This window comes from Melanostigma gelatinosum, assembly GCF_949748355.1.
Source record: "Melanostigma gelatinosum genome assembly, chromosome: 9".
Lineage (NCBI taxonomy): Eukaryota > Metazoa > Chordata > Actinopteri > Perciformes > Zoarcidae > Melanostigma > Melanostigma gelatinosum.
In genome coordinates, this window is record NC_136642.1 from 27,401,595 (window position 1) to 27,428,355 (window position 26,761).

The 26,761-nt window shown below is 45.2% G+C and overlaps 1 protein-coding gene across 1 annotated transcript in view; it reads left to right on the top strand.

The window, feature by feature from the left end:
* grik2 (glutamate receptor, ionotropic, kainate 2) overlaps nucleotides 1-26,761 on the top strand; it is a gene marked incomplete at its 3' end in the record, with an annotated part of 346,108 nt that overhangs the window by 261,237 nt on the left and 58,110 nt on the right. Inside the window, exons 11-13 of the mRNA XM_079275707.1 lie at nucleotides 7,870-8,076; nucleotides 15,989-16,212; nucleotides 24,234-24,352. Coding sequence (XP_079131833.1) covers nucleotides 7,870-8,076; nucleotides 15,989-16,212; nucleotides 24,234-24,352 — 550 coding nt within the window. The remainder of the gene's footprint in view (nucleotides 1-7,869; nucleotides 8,077-15,988; nucleotides 16,213-24,233; nucleotides 24,353-26,761) is intronic.

Here is a 26,761-nt window from a genome sequence, read left to right on the forward strand (position 1 = left end):
ATTAAGGGGACAGCGTAATGCGTGTTTTTGTGTGCGTGTTTTTGAGGTTTGCAATATAACTGCTGTCCGGAGTCTGCATTTGGGTCCTTGAACACACCACATCATGTAAGGTTACCGGTACCTTCATGGCTGAATAACAACGAATGGCTGAGATAAAGCAGACTATGAAAACACACATATTACTCGCATGCTGTGGGGGGGGCATGTGACAAATGCTTTCAACAACACGCTGAATGCTACACTTTTCTAAACATTGTCCTAACTGCACCCCCACCCTCCACCCCACAGCATGCCAGTAGCTGAAACACGCTGAAAAGTGTAGCATTCAGCGTGTTGTTGAAAGCATTTGTCACGGAGAAAAATGCTCCATATGCTCCATGGTGAGACGGCAGAGAGAGCGCCATACAGCGATCATAGTTCGTTGATTGTTGGCCACAATTGTGGCAAATCTTCTAGATATCTTCCAGATATGATCTTAGTTCATGTATAATTGTGTTTACAATGGCTGGTATGATGATAGTCTGCTTTATCTCAGCCATTCGTTGTTATTCAGCCATGAAGGTACCGTACATGATGTGGTGTGTTCAAGGACCCAAATGCAGACTCCGGACAGCAGAGCTGTGGGCTCAGCTCTGGAGTAATGACCTACTGAAACACAGGTGAGAGGCTCATCAGGGCTGACCATCACAACATGGGAGGTAACTTAAAAAAAACAAAAAAAGGGAACAGATTTTCTTTTTGCATATGCAATAGACTTTCCAAAATCCCAAGACCATAACATGGCTACTTGTCCAAAAGAGAAGTGAAAAGATAAACCCCTCCATGTGCCCTTCCAGCTCCACAGATGGAAGACGGGCGCTGTTATCGTGTCTGGAAAGACTCCGAGGTGTTGCTGCCTGTGGCTGTGAGAGGTGCTTTTTGTTAATGTGCCTGGCGACGGTTTATGATAATTACAGTGTTTCACAGCTGACAGAAGGTCAGAGGTCATAAGCTGCTAATGGGCTCACAATAGCTTCTTTGTGCTCCACATGCCAGACAACAGTTGTTCCACTAGTTAACATGGCAGCAAATAGAGACTGGCAGAGATTGGTCACATTGTAAAGAGGGGAATAAGTTGAACACTGGTGTGGCGTAAGATTCCAGCACTTTGTAACACCGAATGTAGTGTCGCTGTCTTGACAGGAGACAAGTTGCAGTTGTTGCAATGATTGCGTGCAGAGAGCCGCAACGTAAGTGTTCAGCAGAGTCAGAACAGACGTGAGCTGTAAACCTGGTCCAGCTGTAGATATCTACAGCTGTATTGTGCTTATTTACCTGCATTGTGCTTATGTTACCTTTTAACTTTAATCTTACATTGTTTTTAGGTTTATTGTGTAAAATCTGCCTCTTGGGACTACAGATGAAAAATAGCCTTTTGGCTAACTCTGGCACATTTGCAGAAATGTTTTTATTAATGTGCACTGTCCCGTTCAAATAAACCAATAAATAAATACAATTTATTGTATGTTTCCGAAAGTAACTGTTCGATTTATTTATACATGGTGACATAGGGTGATGGTGGGCCACACTTATAGAAAGGGAGTTGCAGCCAGGCCTCTGTTTGGCTTTGTTCCACCACTGAATGGGAGAGTAGCGCTGTGCCTGACTGTGTTTACGTCCTTTCATTGGCTGTGACAGAGAGCGGGTCGTGGTGAGCAGAGGGTTTACGGTGTAGGTGTCTCTGCGAGATGTGTGTTGCTGAACAACAGATTACAGAGCCTTTCTTCAAGGTGCGTCATGTTGTCTTCACCCTCAACGATCTCCACCGCCACTAGAAACCAGCAGGAGGAAACACAAACAGCCCAAGCTGACCAATCACACACTTTAACCTCCTGTAGAAAACAGTGACATTGATATCCTCCCTGAAGGCTAATTGATTTTGTACTTTAGCTACAACGTAACAAAAAACAAACAGATATCACGTCTGGTATGTTACAGCAGAGGGCATTTCAGGAATCTGAGCTTGGAGGTTTCACGTTTCACTCTTTTCAAGGCAGAACTCAGAGAACACGTGATAAATAGCCCTGAAGTAAGCACATGAAAATTCTCCTCTTCCTCCTCCTAGACTCTCATATTGGCAGTACTCCTTCTGCACACAGTATGGAAACCTACCTGTGTGGATTTCAAAACACAGCATGCTCATCACCACTGTGGCAGTTACCATGGCGATGGGAAGGACGGAAAACACACCTACCTTCGATTGTTAGATGTTGCAATGAATGTGCAGGGAAAAAAGCCTGCAATATGAGACACATCATCATCTGCACAACACACCGCCGTCCCATTTGTGTTGCCGCTGTCCATGGTAGCTGACTGGGTCCAGTGTGTGTGCCTGTTTTAAGTGCCAGCAGAGGTTATGTACATTTCACTTATGCTCACCTGCAACGACTGGACAAACACATGCTGTGTGTTTTGGTGTTTGTACTGTATGTCTTGACAGTGCAGCTGCACTGGTATTGATCTGTATGTGGACAGGCCTTCTGCTCTTTCATCAACATTACATCAGTATCCTGAAGTATCCTGTATGAAAGTGACGGCCTTAAAAAGCAAAACAAAGAAACTGCCTGTGGTGATGCACAATGGGAACAATAGGCATCCTTCAGATCGACAGACGTGAACCACTCTCCCTTGGAAACAGCACGAAGGGTGTCTGCTGTGCTCAACATGTGAAATGGCAACACCTTCAGAAACTTGTTGAGTCCCCTCAGATCCGCTGCCTTTCTTCTTTACAAGAAAGTAAGTTGATTAGAACCCCAGGGCTCTTGTGATATGGGGTCCACCATCTCGATTGCGCCCTTGGCCAGGAGTGCGGCTAACTCCTTTGGGGATTTTGCCGGATTGGTGATGTTGGTCATTTTGACCGGGCTGAAGGCTGGGGGGCCGGCGTCAGACTTTAAGCTTATACCCCTGGGTTAGGATGGACACCGCCCAAGGGTCCGAAGCATGAGCTGCCCAGTAGCTGCTCTGCTGCTGGGAGAAAACATCCTGCATGGGTTCTCCGAAAGGCCCTCCCTCAGATGCTCGAGGCCAAGGCAAGAGGGGCAGAGGTCATGGCCGTCTTCAGGCTGAAGAGGAGCCATACAGGTCCTACAGCCGGGAGAGTTAAATACAGCCATGATTCTGGAGGCACCCTGCCCCACTAGATGATGCGGGCTGCTAAGTAAGTCTGAGCGGGAGCGCTCTGCTGAATGTTGAGAGAACAGACAGGGGACAGTCAGTGAGAGGGGAGTGAGGACCCTCTCCTCACTAGGACAGTTGCTGTAACTATTGGTGTCCCACCAGTTAGCCCGAGTGAGAGCACTCTGCTCACTGTGATAGCCGTAATGTTCCAAAATCAATGGACACAACCCAGTGGTGGGCCGTCAGGCCCTGCAAGGCCTTCTCTGCTGGTCTAAACAGAATCTCAAAGTTATATCTATTTTATAATTTAATACGTTTTCATAATTATACATGTATTCTAATTATTTCCCCCATTATCTTATGTTCTCATTGCACAGCTCCTGTCTTCCTCAGTTGCTCTGCTTCCAGTGCAGCTTGTTTTAAGTAGAGCTTTTATCCAATCAGATCTCACCTCTGTGTCTCTAGGTAAGAAGAGAGGCCTGCAGACTCACAAGTGAACCATGTGCACTTTAAGGGAATGGGGACGATATTGTTGATTGTCATAGTGTTCAACCAATCAGATCTTTAGTTTGACATGTTGGGCGTATTCTTTGACGTGTCAGAGCTGCTAGCTGGTCTACAAGTATGTCAGCATTACGTGCAGCTCAGTTTCCATGTGCAGCTCTACAGTGAGGTGCAGCGTGTGCTGTGATTGGTCATTGGGCAAGCACGTGACTATTGGAAAACGAAACTTAAGCAGAGGCTTCGTAGTAAGAGTTCAAATTGAAAGATATGGAAGAAATTATGACATGTTTTGCATGTTGCTTGGTGTAGATTATTATTTTTTTTACCTGCTTTGTTTTTTTAACACTCAATGGCTGAAGGAGGAGAAACAGATTAGTGAGTTCGGATTAAACTTTTTGTCAACAAAGAAAGGAGGATGGAGTTTGTCTTTAAGTCCAATGTGTTTGTTTTTTATATCTAATATCTGAATGGCCCTCCAGTGTGGAGCAGAATGTGTGTTGCTGCAAGTCTGATGGGTTGATTTGTTGCTCTGTTGTCATATGAATATATGTGACTGGTTCTTGTGTTTGTTGTTCTCATTGTGTTAATTACATCCCTTCATGCGCGGAGTTATTGTTTGGTAAGCAAGTTTAGCGTAGGCTCCCAGAAGTGCGGGGCCTCAGCTGTCTTGTTGTTATTGTTCCGGGTTCAGACGTCACAGCCCGTCTTCTCCTACGTGAGCGCAGTCCACCCAAAACATTATATTTCACACAATTTAAGCTTCTGAATTTTCCAAATGCACTAGTATTATTCAAACATATTGTTCGGTTCGTAAGCCTCGTACCGAACGTTTCAATATGAATACGTGTATTGTTACACCAATAGAAACAAATAACTGTAGCTGTGGTGCCATCATGAGGTTATTAGGAGGTGTTTCAGCTGCAGGACAGCACTGAAGGCCCAGGTATGACATCCACGGCCCGCCACTGACACAATCCCAGTATTAACTTAGTCTAGTTGGCGTCCCACCAGGTTAGGCTGAGCGAGGACACTGCCAACTGTGACAGCCGTAATGCGTAAAGCATAAATGGACACAATATCAATGTGGATTTAGTCTAACTAGCATCTCACCGAGTTAGCCTGAGCGAGGACGCTCTGCTCACTGTGGAGGGCGGCCCGACAGCGTATACTCTGCACTCTCGTCAGCGCATCACTCGATAAGCTAGAGCGGAAGCGCTCTGCCAACCGTGGAAAACAATCAACGGTTATAGAAAACAATGTTAATCGATCTCACCGATTGCTGTCTTCACGGTATTTAGGTAGCCCTTGTCAGAATGGTGAAACACGCCGTTCCCTCCTAAGAGGCTACAGGCTACAGCGACAAGCTCCAATATGTCTTGATTGTAGACACATTTTGTTTAAGCTTATGCTACCATTGGTAGTTAGCCTGCATTACATTACATTACAGTCATTTAGCAGACGCTTTTATCCAGCGACTTACAATAAGTGTATTCAACATCGGTATTCAAGAGAACTACTAGTCACCAGCAGTCACAAGTGCATCTCCTTATGACTGCTTATGACAAGCATCTAAGAGCATCTAAGAGCATAAACCAGAGCAAGAGTACAGAAACAAACTAGTATGAATACAATAAGTGTGAATAAGTGCTAATACAATACAGTAAGTGCTCAGTGGAAGGCTAAGGGTCGGCCTTCTTGAAGAGGCGAGTCTTCAGCCTGATGAAAGATGGGCAGCGAGTCTGCTGTCCTGACGTCAGTGGGGAGTTCATTCCACCACTGTGGGGTCAGGACAGGAAACAGCCGTGACCGGGTCGATCGGCCACAGGGACCGCTGAGCGTAGCGTAGCGAGAAGATGAAAAAGGACGGATCTCAGGATGACACCGAGGTCACAGGTGACTTTGTTGATATAAAGACTCGCGGTCAAAAGGATGAAATAGAACGTGAAGGATTTACATGTGGAATACCCACTGGTTTGGGGGCCTATAGTGGGAAGAGGCCAGCATGTTATTCAGATTTAACCTGGATATACACCTTTGCTTAAAGAAAGCTCACGTTGATATTATGTTGGTGCCATTTACTATATATTTCCTCGAAAAGGCAAACCGATCTCCATCGCGGATTTATGTTTTTATTATTTTTGGAGGTAAAGAAATTCTCTAACAATTTATAATAAAATGATATGCTTATTTTACATAAACTATAGAAACTATAAATCAACTTGTTTTTTCCAACTACTTTTTTTTCCTTTTGTGTTTATGTCATATACAGCTATGCAACAATGATTGTTGTGTAATGTGTATAAAGATGTTGTCCAATGTTAAATCTTGTTTGATCACGTGACGCGTGTGTGTGTGCTTCATAACCAGCGTTCACGAGGGCCTACCAGGATTGCGTGCAATGGGGTCTTAACTACCTTGTGAACACTAATATGATGAATGCATATAGTTCACGTGTGAAAATGTTAGAATATGATTCTTATGTTAGGGACAAATATTTTACAATATCACATGTAAAACCGTTATTCATGTGTGATAAATTCACACACACATATATTCATTTCAAATATTTCCCATGTTAGATAACACCTGTGAAAACACCAATTTTTAAATGAACAATGTTTAATTTGTCTCAGGGACCACAATTTCACAGCATTATACACATGTTAAATGGATATGATATACACATACATGACACATATATACATGACACACAGTAGAGAAACTGGATGTGGCTTTTTATGTATTTAACATGAGGAAACCTTTTTGGTGCAGATACCATTTTACATGTATTATCATATATGAAACAGCATTTAACACAAAGTCTCATATAGGTAGATGTGCTTTTTGTTTCATTTAAAATGTTGAAATCTGTGACTTTCATACATTTTTGCTCAAATATCTTGACTTATTTCGTCACATCACACAGACATTTGTGGCTTTTGGATATTTCACATGTGATGAATATTCACATGATATAACAACATATTTAATGTAAAATAGGTTTTCATCTACAAATACCATATTCAATGGGATTTTTGCAAGGGGCACACATTTCACATCTATCATCATTTGTGAAACATATGCATTTCACAAGTTTTATCTTAAAAGTAAATACATAAAAATACATTAATGGTATCGAGAAAAATGAACACAGACGGGCATAAAGATATTATTTGATATTTAATACTTACATATAGAATCAGATGTATCAAGAAAGCTGTCATGTTCTACCAGTTTGCTTCATGATCCATCCTCACAATGCTGTGAAATCATTATCCTCAGCACCTGTCTGCCATCACTACTACAAGGCAGATTTATGACACAGTGCAAATCAGCAGTTTGTTTGGCCCGCCACTACGAGTGAACAGAACAAAGTGTTCCCCATCTGCAAACATCTCACAGCCTGTTAAAATGCCAGCCAGTGAAATGTACCAGAGCTGTTAGCAATCTGAATGGGTTTTCTCTTTCTGTTTCAGTCAGGCCACAGTTGTATTACAAACAACACCTGCCTGACAATATATTTTGGGATTTATTTGTCTGAGAGAGTCGAGGGAGTCGTAGAAATGAGGGACGTGCGGCGAGAACGAGCGTCTAAGGCTAACAAAGACAGATGGTGCATGCAGCAGAGGTACAGAGGGGAGGAAGCTGGAGGAGGAGAAATGGGGAGTGAAGCATGGAGGAGAGAGAGAAGGACACGGTGGAGGAGATGCTCAGTAGGCGGGAGGGGAGGACAAAAATCAGGATGAAAGAAGACATTAGTAATATCCCCAGCTGCTAACAGAGGGGATGTGCCGCCTCTTGCGCTCTCTTTTTGTGTCCGTCTATCAGCATTGCTTATCTTATTGACAAAGCGTGTGGTGTCCTGAAAGCTGGGCCTGGGCCCGAAGCCAGCCTACTGAGCCCGAGAGCAGCACAGAGTCATTGATATGGGGGATTATCTCTTATTATGGTCATGCCTCACTCTGCACCCACCCTACCTCACGTCACAGGACTGGGACTGCTGGCACACACACACACACACACACACAAGGAACACGTACATAAACACAGCGGCTTTACACGCTTTACTTGTCGAGCCACTGTGTGTTCGGGCTTGTGCGGCTGAAAAGCCTATCTCACACATCAGACACCCTCTCAGATAGGCCTTATCGAAAAGATGCCAAGTGCTGTAGAGACTCATCCGTCCTCCACTATTTCACCTGACAGGAGGAGCCATATGTGATGTTCAAGAAGTCTGGCAAGCCGCTGTATGGGAACGACCGCTTCGAGGGCTACTGCATAGACCTGCTGAGAGAGCTGGCCAACATCCTGGGCTTCACTTACGAGGTCCGCCTGGTGGAAGATGGGAGATACGGTGCCCAGGATGAGAACACGGGCCAGTGGAATGGCATGGTCAAGGAGCTAATGGACCATGTGAGTCTCTAAATATTATATCATCCTGCATATATTCAAGAATGAACATGAATGGGATTTTTAGCAAACACATGTTGACATCTAGTTCAGGCCAATATCATTGTACACGCAAAGTTAATTGCTGGAATTTGGCAATTAGCTTGGTAAGAAATGGTGTACAAACCTTACAGAATGAAGTTTAAGTTGTAATAAACCATAATTATTCTTAAACATTCTTCAGATTTGTGAGCAGGCAGAGCTGAACACAACAGTAGAAAGCAGCCAGCATGTATTGTGATGGTGAGAACAACTGTTTTGGGTTTAAAATGATATTACAGTAGAACCTCATTCAGCTTCTTACTTTGGACTGTTGGTCTGACAGAACAAGCTATTCAAATGTAAGATAACTATTCATCCAATGCAGGGAAGTACAAAAATAGTAGAGATAAACAGAGGGGCCTAAACATTGGGCTGTGGAATCAATTATTGGGAGAAATCATGACAATAATTAGTTCTTCCAGATCAACATTTCTATGCAATTACGTACGTGTCTGTTTTTCATTTGTGCCAAGTATTAAATCTGCTTTCATTATATTTTGGCGCTAATTTCATGACTTGTATATTTGTGTAAACTGTCTATTACGTCCAAATGTTTGGTTGAAAATGACAAAAGATAAGATATGATGAGGAGTACCTCACTGAAACGCACTAAGAGGCAAGAACTGACTCTGAGAGTACAGTGATGCATAGATTCTGTCGGGACGTGTTTTCCCTACAGAGCTTATTAAAACTCACACAGTGTAGATCACATGTGTCAAACTCAAGGCCCGCGGGCCGAATCCGGCCCGCCACGGCATTTTATGTGGCCCGCGAATCCGCCAGCAAAAAAAAAAAGAAAGAAAAAAACTATTTTTTTTTTTTTTTTGGAAAAATAATTTAAAGTTAGACTTGAAAATAAAAGTATCCCCATGGTCGAAATGATGAGATAGAAAGTTGAAATGATGAGATAGCATGTTGTCTGTGTACCTGTTATGTGGGAGTTCGCAGGTAGGACCCAAACGCAAGACCACAGGAGACAGAAGTTACTATGAACAGGTTTTATTTAGAATGTGTGAAGGTGTGGAGCCCGTGGTCCGACACCAGAGTGGCAGAGCGACGGTGTGAGGCCCGTGGCTCGACACCGGAGGGCTGGCAGTTTGACGGCGAGAGTAGTCCGTGTCACACAAGGAGGGCAGAGCGGCGGAGTGTAATCCGTACACACAAGGAGGGCAGAGGACGCCACGGGGTTGACGCGGGTGAAAGACGGTACGACCTGACAACCCCAGACTGCAGGGCCAGAGCTTATGTAGTGCCAGGAGACTCATTAGTGGGCCCTGAGTCTGGTGTGTCAGGCAGCAGGAGGTGATCAGCTGGAGTGTCCTCAGCTGTGCACACTCAAGGGTGTGGCCATGGAACGTCAGGTCAGACAGGGATCCTGGATCCTGACAGTACCCCCCCCTTAAGGTACGGATTCCAGACGTACAACCAGACACAAAAAAGGGCGGCCGGAGGGGGTCCGGAGGAGGGATGGCCCCACAGCTAGAAGGCCGGCCAGGGTGGGCGGAGGGGGTCCGGAGGAGGGGTGACTGGTTCTGACCGGCCACGGGGCTGCAGAAGAGCCTCGGCCACAGGTGCTCCGGCGGACGGCCGGGCGGGCGGAAGGGCTCCGGACACGGGTGCTCCGGCGGACGGCCGGGCGGGCGGAAGGGCTCTGGAGAATAGGATGCTGGTGCAGCAGTGGCAGGTACTGGAGGTCTCTGCTGCCCCGCGACGGCAGCGGGCACGGGAGGTCGCTGCTGCTCAGAGACGGCAGCGGGCACTGCGGCGGCAGGAACTGGAGCTGGCGCTGCGGCGGCAGGAACTGGAGCTGGCGCTGCGGCGGCAGGAACTGGAGCTGGCGCTGAGGCGGCAGGAACTGGAGCGGGCTGCGGCGCCAGGAACTGGAGCGGGCTGCGGCGTCAGGAACTGGAGCTGGCGCTGCGGCGTCAGGAACTGGAGCTGGCGCTGCGGCGGCAGGAACTGGAGCTGGCTGCGGCGCTGAGGCGGCAGGAACTGGAGCGGGCTGCGGCGCTGAGGCGGCAGGAACTGGAGCTGGCGCTGCAGCGGCAGGAACTGGAGCTGGCGCAGAGGCAGCAGCGGCCGGGAGCGGCTCTGGCTCCGAGACCGCAAGGTCCGGGGCTAGCTGCGGCTCCAAGACGACAGCCGGGACTGGAGGTCGCTGCTGCTCCGGGACGGCAGCGGCGGGACCTGGAGGTCGCTGCTGCTCCGGGACGGCAGCGGCGGGAGCTGGAGGTCGCTGCTGATCTGGGACGGCAGCGGCGGGAACTGGAGGTCGCCGCGGTACGGAGACAGCGGCGGCCGGAACTGGAGGTCGCTGCTGCTCTGGGACGACAGCGGCGGGAACTGGAGGTCGCTGCTGCTCTGGGACGGCAGCGGCCGGGACTGGAGGTCGCTGCTGCTCTGGGACGGCAGCGGCCGGGACTGGAGGTCGCCGCGGTACGGAGACGGCGGCCGGGACTGGAGGTCGCCGCGGTACGGAGACGGCGGCGGCCGGGACTGGAGGTCGCTGCTGCACTGCGGCGGCGGCGGCCGGGACTGGAGGTCGCTGCTGCACTGCGACGGCGGCGGCCGGGACTGGAGGTCGCTGCTGCACTGCGACGGCGGCGGCCGGGACTGGAGGTCGCTGCTGCACTGCGACGGCGGCGGCCGGGACTGGAGGTCGCTGCTGCACTGCGACGGCGGCGGCCGGGACTGGAGGTCGCTGCTGCACTGCGACGGCGGCGGCCGAGACTGGAGGTCGCTGCTGCTCTGCGACGGCGGCGGCCGAGACTGGAGGTCGCTGCTGCTCTGCGACGGCAGCGGCCGGGACTGGGGAAAGCTGTGCCGCAGAGGCGGTAGGAACCGGAGCTGGCTGCGGTGAAGAGGTGACAGGAACAGGAGCTGGCTGCAATGCTGTCCGAATACGGGGAGCCGGAGTCGGCCGGGCCACCGAGTGTTCCGCTACACTTGCTTGGCTCCCTCTCCAGCTGAGAAGGTGCTTGGCCATATAATCAGAGTCCCCCACAGGGTCAAAAACTCTCATCAGAGCCGCCACAAAGTCCACATAACCCACAGTATTAGGCCGATCAAAACTTAATGTTCTCGCAGCCCAGTCCAAAGCCCTTCCCCGCAGTAATCCAACCACGTAGGCGACCTTGGACCCGTCCGAGGCAAACGTCTGAGGCCGACGGTCAAACACTCGTCGGCAAAACAACAGGAAGCCCTGGCACTTCCCCAGTGTTCCATCATAGGGAATTGGAGCCGGCACAGGGGATTCCCAGACCGGCGGAGCAAGGACTGGAGGGAATAGTGCAGGTGCTGGAACTGGTGGAGACCTGACTGTCCGGGCTAGTTCCTGCACGAAACAGCCAATCCGAGAAATTTCAGCAGTGACACTTCTCACCTCCTCCAGCAGGCTGTTAGGGCCGTACAGTGTAGCTGCTCCTGTGGTTGCTGGGTCCATTATGGTCAGGTCGTTCTGTGGGAGTTCGCAGGTAGGACCCAAACGCAAGACCACAGGAGACAGAAGTTACTATGAACAGGTTTTATTTTGAATGTGTGAAGGTGTGGAGCCCGTGGTCCGACACCAGAGTGGCAGAGCGACGGTGTGAGGCCCGTGGCTCGACACCGGAGGGCTGGCAGCTTGACGGCGAGAGTAGTCCGTGTCACACAAGGAGGGCAGAGCGGCGGAGTGTAATCCGTACACACAAGGAGGGCAGAGGACGCCACGGGGTTGACGCGGGTGAAAGATGGTACGACCTGACAACCCCAGACTGCAGGGCCAGAGCTTATGTAGTGCCAGGAGACTCATTAGTGGGCCCTGAGTCTGGTGTGTCAGGCAGCAGGAGGTGATCAGCTGGAGTGTCCTCAGCTGTGCACACTCAAGGGTGTGGCCATGGAACGTCAGGATCCAGGATCCCTGTCTGACCTGACAGTACCGACATTAAAACTATCACAACAGGTGGACAGGAGAGGCAACAGCCCGAAAAGAGGTTTTCCAACGATTGAAAAAGATCGACAAATAATCCCAAAATGTCCACGAAGAGAAAAATTGATTCAGAGGGAAGAAAATGTAATGAAAGGTGGGAAAGTGAATACATGTTTGTGCTTCAAGGAGAAAAACGGGTCTGTCTTCTGTGTTATGAGGCGTGTCGGTGATGAAGGATACAATTCACGTCGGCATTTTGACACCAAACACGGAGCTAAATTTAGCCTCCAAGAAAAACATCAAATTGTCCAAGAATTAAAAGGCAGACTGCAATCACAGCTGAATATATTTACAAAAGCTACAGCCCAGTGCATGCTGAAGGTATGTGAGCAGAGCTCCGACCAGATACAGACTTTTACAAATGTCAGTTTGTGAAGAAACACCATCGCAGACCGAGTTGATGAACTAGCAGCAATCTAACAACACAGCTAGCTAAGAGACGAGCAGGTACTTGTGTTTGTAATGAACTGTTGATGAAAGCACAGACAACACGGATACATCATCTATCCATGTTCATCAGACCTGACTCTCAGTGAGCAGCTCTTGGATGTAGCTGCATGCACAGGACGACGACAGGGAGGAACATTAGTGATGCAGAGAGGTGACACAAACAGCTTTGAACAAAGTTAATGTAATAACTTGTGTTTGATATTTGTCTTTGTTATTTTCTTTAATAGTTTGATCTTTGATAGAGTCATGTGGGTTTCTTAACCCTCAATTAAAATGATTCATGTTATAACAACAGAAATGTGTTTAAATATCATTTTTCATTTATATAACTGCATGTACAATATTTTTACACTTGAATAAACAATAATCAAATGCAGAGAGAGTTATTTAACAATATGTTAGGGAGAAGTTAGTTATACAGTCTTACAGTTACAACCGGCCCTTTGAGGGAGACCGTGATGCTGATGTGGCCCGGAGTGAAAATGAGTTTGACACCCCTGGTGTAGATCATTACTCCCGACAAAGTCCCAGTTAGGATAAACCACATGGGCAGAAAAATAGCAGATGCAGCATGGGCAATAGTCGATATCTGACCCAAGTCTCCCGTAACTGCTCCTGCTCTTGATCAGTGCGGTGATTGGCCGTCGTGACAGACTGGTCCCGTCATGGCTGAAGGGTCCAATCCCCTGCGAGATGATGTTCAGCGTGGGTTTGCCCCACTTCCCACACTGGGCACACGGGGCTTGACTGAGACAGATGGTGATTGCAGCAGACAGGCCCTCAGAAGACTGGGCAGTGTGGACTCACAGGGAAGGAGTTCAGTTGAGAAAGACAGGCTGTATTGAGTTGGAAACAACCTGCCAAAGGAATTTAGCAAAATGATCTTTGGTCTCGCTAATGTTGAAAGTGGAGGCTCGTACGGTAGTTTGGATTCAGAGATGCCTGGTATCTGCTAGACTTTGTATGCATCACAGCTGTGAGAAGAAAGCGCAGTCAATTCCTCCTCAAGTGATGTATGGCAACCTTCATAAGACAAAAAGGATATGTCTTTGAGAAATGAAGCACTTGACCTTGCTGTTGATGTTTAGCATTTATAGTCACAAGGCAGCTCAAGATTTATTAACTGCCAGCAGTACAGCACGGTTTTCAGCCCAGATATGGAAACCTGACTTTCCCCTCTGTGTATCTCTAGAGCACATGTCGCACATATAAGCACGACTCCTGTGCTTGCCAGAGAAGGGATTATTCGATATTATAAATAACTATAGAAAAGTAATATTGCTGTTCAGTGTGTGCCGTAAACAGCTCCATGTGTGCGGAGCAGAGGCACATTCTGTGAGCAAACCTTTATACACAGTGGCGTTCTTTTAGTGTGAATAATTTCATATACTGTGTTTACAGAATGCTGCGAAAAAGGGATTTTGTTTTCCGAACAAGGTTGATTTTGTGAGCTTTCACACCGTAAATAAAGGCATCAACCAATTGTGTGGAACGGGTTGAGTTCACCACTATTTAAAAAGGACAATAAAATAACAACACAGAGGCTCCGTAGTTTGAACCAAGACAGCAAACGCTATTACTCATCTCAACCTTGACAAAGGCAGCGCAGACCAGATGGGCAGTTCTGAAAAGTGAAGCCAATGCAGAAAAGCCTTAAAGCTGCATTCTCTCTAGTGACCACCAGGGGGCGACTCCTCTGGTTGTATAGAAGTCTATGAGAAAATGACTACTTCTCTCTTGATTTATTACCTCAGTAAACATTGTAAACATGAGTTTATGGTCTCAATCTCTAGTTCCAAGTCTTCTTCAATACAGCATGATGTTCATTTAGTACATTATGGTCCATTTAGAGTCAAACAGACCATAAAGCAGTTAATGTTTTAGGGTGGGGCTACCTTGTGATTGACAGGTCTCTAACAGAGCTGTTCACGGCGTCTCTCCGTCACTCTTCCGCAGTACAAATATTATAACAAACTGGTTGCAACATAAGATGGAAACTGCCAAAATTCCAAACATGAGGCTTTAAAACCCTAGTCCCCAAATCAATGGGTCCTTCCTTTCACAATAAAAGCCTTCAACATATAATACTTGCATATTTAGCATTTTCGTTATCTTCCTTTATCCTTCACGCCCCAAATGTGTAAAGGACTTTACTCTAACAAAACTGAACCTATCTCTAGCAATTGTCACGGGTTTTGTTTTGTTTCCACTGCTCGGCTTTCTCAGGAGGTGATACCTGTGCTTGTTAGGGTTAACCACGAGGATAATTACATAGAACACAACAGCAACCAGCACTTTATTACTGCATCACCAGAAAACCAATGCTTGACAACAGAAGGAAAGAACCAATAAACAGGAAGACCCATGAAAAATGCTTGTTGGGAAAACAAAAAGGTTCAAGTCAATAGTGTGTGGTGAGTTATCGGTACATTCTTGTTGTGTAAGTCCTCGAGATCAGTGGTTCTCAACTGGTCTGGCTGTGGGACCCACCATCACCCCTTAATGGCAAGCCAACCTAAATCGAGGAAAATCTTCAACTTCTCAAATGTATTTAATGTAAAGATGGAGCAGTTTGAACCTGAGCTGAACATGTCCTCTGCAGTCGTAGTAGTAGGGAGCTCTCTAGTGCAGAGACATTGTTCCTATCAGTACCCGTCCCACACATGTTTCATGTAAACATGTTTCATCCGACATGTCTACTTGTAGTGTCATTTGACAGAGGTATAGTTTTCAGTTTATCCGCTGCTGATTGAGCCAACACCTCTCTCACCATGTCCATGGCTGCAGGTAAGTGAGACACGTGTGATGTCCTCAGGTCTTGAAGTCGTCTTCGAAAGTACTCACCAGGTTTATCTTTGAGAGGTGTTTTGTTTCCAAATGCCGCTTCAAAAGACTGCTTCATGCTTTCTTGTGCCAGAACCTCGCTGCACAAAACACACTGAGGTTTTTGCCCTCTTTTGTCCTCAATCTAAGAAAATTCATATCTGATGTAGTCGATGTCGTACTCTGCACTCTGCTGCATTAAAAATCCCCTTCAAAATAAAAGCACTTTTTTTTCAGACAAAGACCCACTGAAAACGGGTCCGCGACCCACTTTTGGGTCCCTACGGTGCATTATATAAAGTATAGTGCCATGATAGGCTACAAGCTCGCAGACATCCCAACAACAGGAGACAGTAGGTAAAGAAAATAAATTAATGCCTTGATTTAGGCTCCAGGGGGAAAAGGGTGAGTTCAGTAGTGGGAGTATACTTGATGGGTGGACAGAAAAAGAGGGCTTTCCATTTCTTGCTCAGTGCCTTGGGACAGACTGTAGCATGTAAAGACCCTGTTTTCTTAATTTGATTGCCTCTAAACGCTTCCTGTGCCTGTGACTTATGGTCTCTCTCTCTTCTCTTTTATGTTTGCTGTTGACAGAGAGCTGATCTGGCAGTGGCTCCCCTCGCCATCACATATGCACGCGAGAAGATTATCGACTTCTCTAAGCCCTTCATGACGCTGGGTATAAGTATACTGTACCGCAAGCCCAACGGGACCAACCCTGGGGTCTTCTCCTTCCTCAACCCCCTCTCGCCTGATATCTGGATGTATATTCTGCTGGCTTACTTGGGTGTCAGTTGTGTGCTGTTTGTCATAGCCAGGTAACATGTCACTTCCCGTGATCACAGCCTCACACACAGTCAGAAACATGCTTAGTTGCCATCGCTCGGCTCCCCCACCCCAATAACAACAGGCCAATCTCTGTAGTCACAGCATCAGCACACTGACTCGCTCACAGTAAAAGCTCACTGCTCAGTGACAGTGCTGACACAAATCAACGGTCATGTATCACAACGCAACGCCATTGCTGTGTAACATGTTTCATGCAGTTCAACCACATGAATATTTGTCTTTTTTCACCATGAAACATTTACAGACTTGGCACTGCTGCGAGCTTCTTACATTGTTATCAGTAGGAGAAACAGAAACAGAAGTAGTAGGCCTATCAGCCATTTGAGGGTTGTGTGTATATGTCTGAGAGAGTGGCAGAAAGGTTGTGCACTCATACAGATATTTGTGCGTAAATGTGTGTGTTTGTGGGATGTGTCGAGCTCGGTGTGAACACTGCTGCCCCTCTCCCACCTTTCCCTCACTGTCCGCAGTGTCTCCGAGTTCATGCTGTCTTTTCTTTTCTCGTTTCCTTCACCTTGCTTCAAGCACAACTGAGTCAGAGACAGCCTATCATTTGTTTCTGCTTGTTTAGGTTCACAGTCTCCAATTACTAGAAAATAATAGTCACCCTTAAAAGTAGCCGGTTTATTAGTGTTCAGCTGTAGCCTTACCAGATCGGTTTATCCGTGTCCAGCTGTAGCCTTACCAGATCGGTTTATCCGTGTCCAGCTGTAGCCTTACCAGATCGGTTTATCCGTGTTCAGCTGTAGCCTTATCAGATCGGACAATCTGTTAGAAAAGCAGAGTCAAATCTGATTCTAGTCCTTGTAACCTTTGCTTAGGATCCACTCTGTGACTAAACTTCTCCAGTGCTCATTGCAGTTGAGAATATGTTAATATATAGACAAATATGTATGTCCAGATTAATTTGCTATGCAGGCTGTCAAAGCACACAGAGCAGGCAGGTGTACGGGCGGGACCTCCATCCCCCGATCACTACTGCGCGGACTCTGGCTCCAAATGACGTCACCAGCGCATGATAGCAGCACCCGTATCCAAGATATTTTGGTTTGATTTATGTACAGTTGGAGGAAGTGGAGGTGTGTCGTCCATTATTATATAGGCTAGTCTATGCTTTTCCCATGTAAAAACCTGAAATTTAGGGTTATTTTCTTTAGTTGCCTTGGAATACTTCTTCACTTCTGCACCAAACTTCTCTCTAAAGTGGGGCGGTGACCTGGAACTTCAGTTCACAATCAAGGGTGAGGCCATGGGAGGTGTCTGGAGGCAGAGGACAAACACAGAGCACATGGCACACAATAACAAACAGGGGAATGACAGAACACATGAGGAGAGGAGATCAGGGGAAACACACAACGGGTCAGACAGGGATCCTGGATCCTGACACTTACAAGTTCAGATGGCATTGGACAAAGAAACTGAACCCAAGGAGGGAGTGCTGCAAAGTTTAAATACATTGTTCCAAATATGTTTGTTATGACCATGTGTGAAGAAGTACAAGGTTCTGGAGTAGCACTTGGGTCTTGGCGATAGAAAGTGATAGCACATAAGGGGGCTATGTTCACTTGATGGATGCTGTAGAGAGGGTAGGTGTAGTATGGGTAGAGATCTGTGCTGAGTTCAGCCCTGCACATTATATCATAAAACGGTGCCTTAGATTGAAACATTCAATAAATAATCAGGAATCCTTTTACTTCTTTGCTCTGCTTGTATCAATGAGACCTAATGTGACCTAACCACACTGAATCTAGCTTAGACTGGTAGGTGTATCTATAATGGACACATACAGCTCTGTATTATCTTATTTACTTTTAGTTTCACCTAGATCATAGTTTAGTTTGCTGATGCAGCTTTGACTGGTGAAATGACACAACACATTATTTGTACTGGTTTTCTTGTCTTTGCTCCGATAAATCCATTCAGTGGAACTAGGCCAATGTTTTTTGAAGCCCGCTCATTTGATCTGGTGGTTCTTACTTGTGGCTGCCATTAGAAGCATGGTGAAGAAAGAAAGAGGGAGAAAAGTTAATGTTAACTCTAAAACTTTTGGGAGACGTCGGCTGTCTTGCAGCCGTGACCCGACAGTTTTACCGTTAACGCACATGTGTTTTCCGATGTTACTGGCGATATGATCACACGAGAGAATAAGAAGCGGCAACTGTCATCTAAGTTGGCTCAGAATATGCACCTATCTGTATTTAATATCACAATCAGTAAGTGTTTGGGTAAGTGCATAAATTCCCCCTCTATTCCTTCTCTTCTCCTGTACACACAAATGCATGTTGGGCTACAGCTGCATGTTTTTGCTGTAGAGTGAAGCACATAACAGTCTCACAAAATGTCATGAAATGAGAAGTATAAAAGGCAGATTACATGTTGTGAACAGAAGATGTGTAGATTACTTTCCTCCACCTTCACAAGAAGAGTTGTACATGTTTATAATGTTCTGTCAGACATTAGGCTAGTCTGGAGAAAAGAGCCTGTGCAGTTGAAATATCATAGAAGTGTTAAATATCTTCCCACTTTCCTCCCCCTGTGCTATGTAGCCATACAGATAGTTTTGTATTTGGTTCTTTCACTCCAATACATTGGTGGTGAATGGGATTTAGTATGTTGTGCTCAGCCCACAAATTCAACAAGCACATGTCTTAGTGTCCCTGCTGTTCTAGATAATCGATAGAACTAGCTGTTCAAACTTCTCACTGAAGCTAACTTTTACAGAAGAAATAGTTCCTGTTTAAACGAGACCAAATCCTCAAAAATACAGAGACAGATATCTCAGGACAGAAAAAAAGAAACGATCTACATGGCTCGATAAGGGAAGCAATAAAACCAGTGAACAGGTTCAGTATTCACCATGCGATCAGCTAAATGTGAACACTTTGATGCTACCATATGATACTCATCAAGGTTGACCAAGAGAAAAAAAGTGACAAGCTTTGTTGTCTCTCGTTGGTTTGCTGTTGGGGGTTCAGCATAATGTCAGTACAATATGAAAAGAAAACCAAAGACGGCCACACACAGAACAGCACTACAATAGGCAAAAAGATAACTAGCAAAAGATAACGGAAACAGCTATCGCTACTACTCACATTTACGTTTTAAGATACTACAATGATACTACAGGAACAGTGACTGAAACAAGTACAGACATTTATCATGAATATACTTACCTTTTGGTATTACCATGAAATACTCCAAAAAAGTCTCCAAAACTAAACAATGAATTTGCATTACCATCAAAAATGAACCATAGTGTTTTCTGATCCGATGCCTATGGCAGGAAAAGTGCTTCTAAACCCTTATAAATCATCAAGCAATCAAATCAACAGTGTATTTCTTCATTTGTAACCACTTTGGAAAAAGTCTGGTCAGGTTTAGGCACAAGAACTACTTTGATAGTTGCAGATCTAAGGATAGAGGTTGGGTTCCTCAGGTCAGGGAACCATCAGTGTTATGGTTGAGAGAACTACTTTGTTTTCTTTTAACCAGGACGTTGACTGTTGATAGGAGATGACAAGTGCTCTCCATGTCAAAGAGCCCAACACGTTTCCTGAACAATGTCACACTACGTTTGTCTTTGCTCTTGACAGAAGTCATACAACTTTGCTTCTCATTGAAATGTAAACATCCAGTCTGTTTGCATGAACCCAACAGATGCTATCATTGTTCTTGGGACGTTCTCTGCTTATTCTATGCACCCATAAAAAGCGTTATTTGTCCCATGTCCTCTAATTAATTCTTGCATGGTGGTGAAATGCATTTCTTTCACCTTTTGTCCACATATGTCATTTGTATGTTAAGTACTCATTTCACAAAAGCATGTGAGACCAAACTGTCAAGCACATTGACAGGCAATACTTTACACAAGGTTTAGTTCCACTGTGCAGTTATATACTGTTTATATACGTGTGTGTACACATTACACATTTCATCTATGTATGCTTGTGCTGCACTGTGTGACTGACTGTGGGAGACTGAACACAGTGCTAGAGCTAGAGTAGCCTCTCATGGATAGGCCTATTCCACATGGGCGCACAGCTGAAACCACAGGATTACTCTGTTGTACCGCCACCTGCCCCGATATCGCCAGTCACTGATGTCAATGTCACCGGTTGTTACTGCTTTTATGTTCCCTCTAATGAAATCAATAGCACCATTGCTGCTTCTGGCACAGGTGATGATAGATATCACACCACCTCTGCTAAAGCCAGTGCATTATCACCTTGTTACACTTTGGGGAATCCGATACACATCAAGAGCATTTCTTTAAGATAAGCGAGAAGTAGAGGTGAAACTGTGACAGTAATTGATCAGGAGGTTTCTGCAGAATATTGTTAGTCTTTCTCCAAAGAATTATGACTCACAATATTTGTCACGGGAGTTCACAGGTAGGACCCAAACACAAGACCACAGGAGACAGAAGTTAATGGAAACAGGTTTTATTTAGCCTGACTAAGACAGGAAGGTGTGGAGCCCGTGGTCCGACACCCGAGTGGCAGATCGACGGTGTGAGGCCCGTGGCTCGACACCGGAGGGCTGGCAGCTTGACGGCGTGTGTAGTCCGTGTAACACAAGGAGGGCAGAGGATGCCACGGGGTTGAAGCGGGTGAAAGACGGTACGACCTGACAACCCCAGACTGCAGGACCAGAGTTTATATCGTGACAGGGGAATCATTAGTGGGACCTGAGTCTGGTGTGTCAGGCCGCAGGAGGTGATCGGCTGGAGTGTCCTCAGCTGTGCACAATCAAGGGTGTGGCCATGGGAGGTGTCTCGAGGCAGAGGACAAACACAGAGCACATGGCACACAATAACAAACAGGGGAATGACAGGACACATGAGGAGAGGAGATCAGGGGAAACACACAACGGGTCAGACAGGGATCCTGGATCCTGACAATATTGACATCCAGTTCTCGCCTGTCCTTCCCAAAATTTTAATATTTCTCCGTGAGCTTCGTCTTTCTTTCCTCACATCAAAGTGTAAACTGTCCGTCTTTGAATAAGCCTTTGCTTTGGTACATGCTCATATTAAAGGCACAGCCTCGTCATGTGGTTAAAATTCTCCTCTGAATCCCATGCAGACCTCTACGTAAGATGTTCTGGATGTGAGTTCATCTTTTTGAGCCTTAATGAGTAAGAGAAAGTTAACGGGTCTAATTGCTTTGGACCTTTGACATAAATATGCCGCTGCAACTAAATACATAACAAAAACAAATGAGTGTCAGGTAGGAAGCTGCATTATGTTCCTTGTGTACACAGAAGGCTACCATGTACACTGTACCGCAGTTGACAAACCTATCTTGTGCATTCTGGTTAAATCTTAAAGAATGTTGCCAGTGCAAATGTAATAATAATAATAATAATAATAATAATACTACATTTTATTTATATAGCGCTTTTCATGACACTCAAAGACACTTTACATTAAAATCATCATATATAAAAACAATACACTAAAAACAGAGTACACAATAATGGTCACACATTAAAAGCAGTTTTGAACAGGTGAGTTTTGATTTCTGATTTGAATGTGGAAAGGTCAGTGTAATCTCGGATGTGTTTGGGGAGAGAGTTCCAGAGGGAGGGTGCAGCTATGGAGAAATATACAGCAAATTATCCAGCCTGTACTTTCCATTATTGTTGAATATTTTCCCAGGCACACCTGCACGTTTTATGTGTTTTAACTACCCAGTCTACCTAAACAAGTTTCATAAATACCTTTCATATTCCAAGTGGTTAACATTGTAAAACTATAGGTTAAGCATAGACAACAAAAGTACTTGGTTGAGGTAAAAAAAAAGATAAACGTTTGTGTGAAAATAAAGTAACAACGTAATTTTAAATCAAACTAACTAGCGTAAATAAAAAACGCCCTTACTGGACTTTCTTATGTAACGTTACTTAACATAAGCACGAGAATGTTTCAAAACAATGTTGGTTAGCAGCGTTACGTAACACGCATAAACTCAATGTTTACTTTTGGTTCCATCCGGGACACAAACAGTCCTGTGTTTGGTTGCATCTTTGTTTAGACCGTAGTAGCAGCAGCATTCTGAATGAGCTCTTCTGGTGTTACCTGTTCAAAAACCATCACGAGTCAAACTTGCTGGAAATAACAAATGGGAACAAATCGGAAACACTTCAACAGTCAGCAGAAATATATAGTTTACTGATGAGTCAAACGCTTAAGTTTAGACAAATAAAGTGCATCATCCTGTGACAGAGCAACTAGACCATTCTGACTTTTGATTTGTCTCCCCTGACATTGGTGTTATCATGCGTAGCATCGCTGGAGGTTTCTGCTGGGTGACCCTGCCCCCGTAGAAAGATAAAAGCCTCACATTGTTTCTGCGCCGCTGGTGAATTCCTGGCTTTGATCTCTGCACTGACCTTGCTCAAAGTTTCTCCGGCTGCAGCACAGGTGATCTGAGATAATGTAAGGGCAGTGTAACAGTGACAGCAAACAGGCCAAACAGTGCTACAGTAAGAGACGGGCTAAGCTGTGCTGTCTCCTGTAAGTGGCATTGGTTCAGCATTCCCTGACCCAACCAGCAGCAGCAGTCCAGCCAGACACTCCCATGATCCAGCACAACGCTGACAACTGCGCTCATCCATGTTCATGGCGAGCAGTAATTGGCTTTTCACAACATGATTGGAGGAAACACACTCAGAGACCTCTGCGCAAGGGATTGGGTCACATTGTCACATTTGCCACAGCAAGGTCGCAGTTCAGCTGAACTCTATTTGGCATTGCAAATTGACAAGCAAGCAAATCTGAGGCAAATTGAGTGAGCGGACGGATTGATTTAAGGCCAAGGATTCTCTTAAAGCAGAAATAAGGAGGACATTCAGAGGTCCTTGAGCTACACTACACAATATCCTTCTGAGTGTTGTGGGGGTGAGAAGGAACACCAATGTTAACCATATCATAATGGCAAAGCCCATTCGTCAATGACAGGGTACAGTTATAATGCAGTCATGTTATCGATACAACCATGCGTCTTCATATAGAGTCCTGTATTAGGGTATTCAAACCAGTACTGCTGTATTATAACCAGAGGACAATCCAAACCTTGATGGTGGTAGCAGTTTCATCTGCATTATCCTTCATGCAGATGAGACATCCACTTGAGGTTATCGTTTTTGACTTCCAGCGCAGTAAGTCTACATTATGCATTGCAATTTGTTAAGTCAAACCCTTGTGTCTGTTAAACTGCTTGAGTCAAGATAGGGCCCCAGTTCCCCCTCGACTCCAGCACAAACCAAATAGGTCAGAATGCTTAATTGTAGACCAATCAACCTTTACTAATGTAATGTCACTTTTATTTGATGTGAATAAATGAGAAATCTCTCTGCTCGAGGAGTGTGTCGAGCGAGGGGGAGCGCAGGGGCTGGCGTGGGCATGATGGGAATGAACCGCTTGATCTGCTGAATATTAATGCTCCTCTAAGATTATAAGGATTATTAGTTCTTTTCTCGGCTGACAATGGAGTTATTTTCAGACCCCATCGATTAAATTACTGAGGGAACTGCCTTTGATATGAGCACTCCCACACGAGGAGCCACCTTTGGAATATGAGTGGGGTTAAATGGAGCCCAATCCCTGAGTACTGTATCTTATTACAATTTAAAAACACACACGAGATTCAGATGAGCAGTCATTTTTAAGGCTTTATTTTGACGAATAAATAATCCCAATCATCATTTTATAATAATCCATGTATTAAACTCTTAATTTACTAATCCAGTTAACCGCATAGCAATGTGAGGTACATGAAGGCAGAGCAATGCTTCTTGATGAGGGAAGTTTCCTCAGGCAGCATTGTTTTATCTCTGGACATGACTATGTAACCTTTGTTTTCTCTCCCTGTCTCTCCAGGTAGGATGACAACTCTTGGTCTCTTTTATTGTTTACTCTTGTGTCTTTGAGCAACTGCAGTAAACATATATATATATATGTGTGTGTGTTCTCTGTTAATTGTCACAGGTTTAGTCCCTACGAGTGGTATAACCCCCACCCTTGCAACCCTGACTCGGATGTAGTGGAAAACAATTTCACCCTGCTAAATAGTTTCTGGTTTGGAGTTGGAGCTCTCATGCAGCAAGGTAGACGCCTCTGCCTGCCCCCCTTTTTCTAGCACAAGTCCCACTTTTTTGCTGGGGGTCAACCTTGTTCTTTGACCAGGCCCATGACCATGCATGGGGGCCTCTGTGCATGATGCTAGATGCTCCACTGGTAGAGTCCACCGGGACTGGACTGAATGGGATTTGAGTGATGTGATCAATGAATGAGGGCGGTGCGCCTGCATGCTTCCCTTCCCCATGCTCCCTGACTCCTCCCCTCCCTTTCCCCAACTGTCCACGGCCATCTGAACAGGTAAGTGAACCCATCCAGAATACCTGAGATGGATCAAATGGGTGAGATTGAATGAGAATGTGAACTCAGCAGCTTCCCGTGCCTGTTTAGTTTTGTTTCCTTCAGCCAAACAAATGCCATATCTTCTCAACTAGTTGCCATCTTTAGACTGAGAAAAAAACAAAGTGTGGAATGTTATCACTTTAATAATAATAAATGCTGTATGCCCTTTACAATGCATGTCACATTGGGAGATATATTGCATTTTCAAATGAGCATTTCCAACTTATTTACAGCAGGTAGTGATGGTTGGAGGGCCTGGACAGCATGGTATTTATGTGTGTATGTGTCCTTGCATCTGAACAGTGCAATGGAGCACACAGAACATGCTGCTATAGTCGAAGCTGCTTTAAAGAGTCAGTTCAGCTGCAGTACAAGAAATAATAGTACACATGTCTCCCTTACCGGCCATTGGGGTCTAGCCATGTAGATTTGGTTTGGGTTTTTGAATATCTGTCTCTGTTATTTCTGCCTCCACCCTATCAAAGGAGGTGGAAGGAATTGTAATTGTGGTGCTCACATTGGAAGAATGTAACCATTTAAATCATCAAATGAACTGAATAGGTATTGTGAAATTGAACCTCAAATGAAAATTTTAAATGAATAGTGAAACTGAAATATTTTACTTTAAAAATAATCTATCTTGACAAAAAGTCAAGAATTAAAAGTCAAACCTAAACTTTAATGTTTGTGAAAACTTTATTTTTCTGACCTTGGAAAAAATCAAGGCCTTTTTCAAGAGCTGTCAACCATACGTAATCTTCTACTTATTGGTGCTTTTAAAGGGAATAAGTAGTGATTGCATGTTTAGATATTCAGCTTCTTACAAGATTCAACCTATTTGTCTGATTCTCTGCAGAATCCACATTTAACCTCCACAACTATATCAGGTGGAGGGTGACATCTCAGAGACAGATATCAAAACATGGACACATACAAGCAGAATTATCTGCATGACTACATACCTCCAGTTGGAAGGGAATTTGTTTTGTTTTTGATGAAGTGACCCTTTAAGTCTACAGACGTCTCAGTCTTTCCCAGGATTGAGCAGCTGATAACGTATCTCTTGTTGGCTGGTTGCATGCTTACTTATGCTGCATGCATACTAATATCCCCAAATTAGCTACTAACTTTTCTCACAGATTTGGATTTATTGGATGTATTAGGATGCAAATAGTATTTGAATTATTTGAGATCAAAATATGATGACTGGTTTGAGGATTTTATGAACAGAGAATAAAACATGTTTATGATAACTAAGAACTGTCAAAGATGGATGTAAATGTAATTCACGATGTAGTCGTGTTGGATGTAGTTTGATTGACGAGCCAGCAGAACAGACGTGTAGGGTTGACCAGTTGAGAAGATGTGGCTGAGGGCCAGAAGGCAGCGGGATTAGACTGAAGGAACACGCGGTGTCTGCATGGCACCGTGCTGGTCTGCACTGTAGAGAGGCTCCCCTGCCCGGCGGCTTGCCCCGCCCCCCAGAAAACTGTGGGATGTGCTTCTTTGGTCATGACGTTACCTTGGGTACATGACAGTCAGCCCCAACCAGGCTCTGTTCGGGTCGACTCGCCGCTCTGAGTGGGTCGCCCCTCTTTTCTGTTCTGGTGTCTGAGGTGAAACAGGAAAGGAAGCTCGGAGCTGGTAACATGTTACACTTTGAAACAAACCTGCATCTGAACAAGCAGAATCCACTGCTAACACTACTGATGAATGTGTTTGTGATCATGCCTGCTTCCTTGACTTGTGTTCTTGATTGTGGTTTTATGAATGGGCAAAGTGGGTGGCTGTTGCTCCGCGCTGGCTGACTTAGATACTGTGGTTGGGCCAAGTCCAAGTGTGGATGGCTGGTGGCTCATGATAGGTTAAACAGACAATGTGTTTTAGAGGGTTAACTTATGTTTTTAATTCATTCAACTTTTATTTGTAGACACATGAGTCCATATACAATATATATAATGATAACAGACACTAACGTCCTTGTTTAGTTGTTCGGATCGGGGCCAGATGTAGCTTTTTGAGGGCCCTCTGTGAGATTAGCATATAACCTTCAATGTATTTTTGTTACATTTCTTTAGATAATAATTATCGAGCTA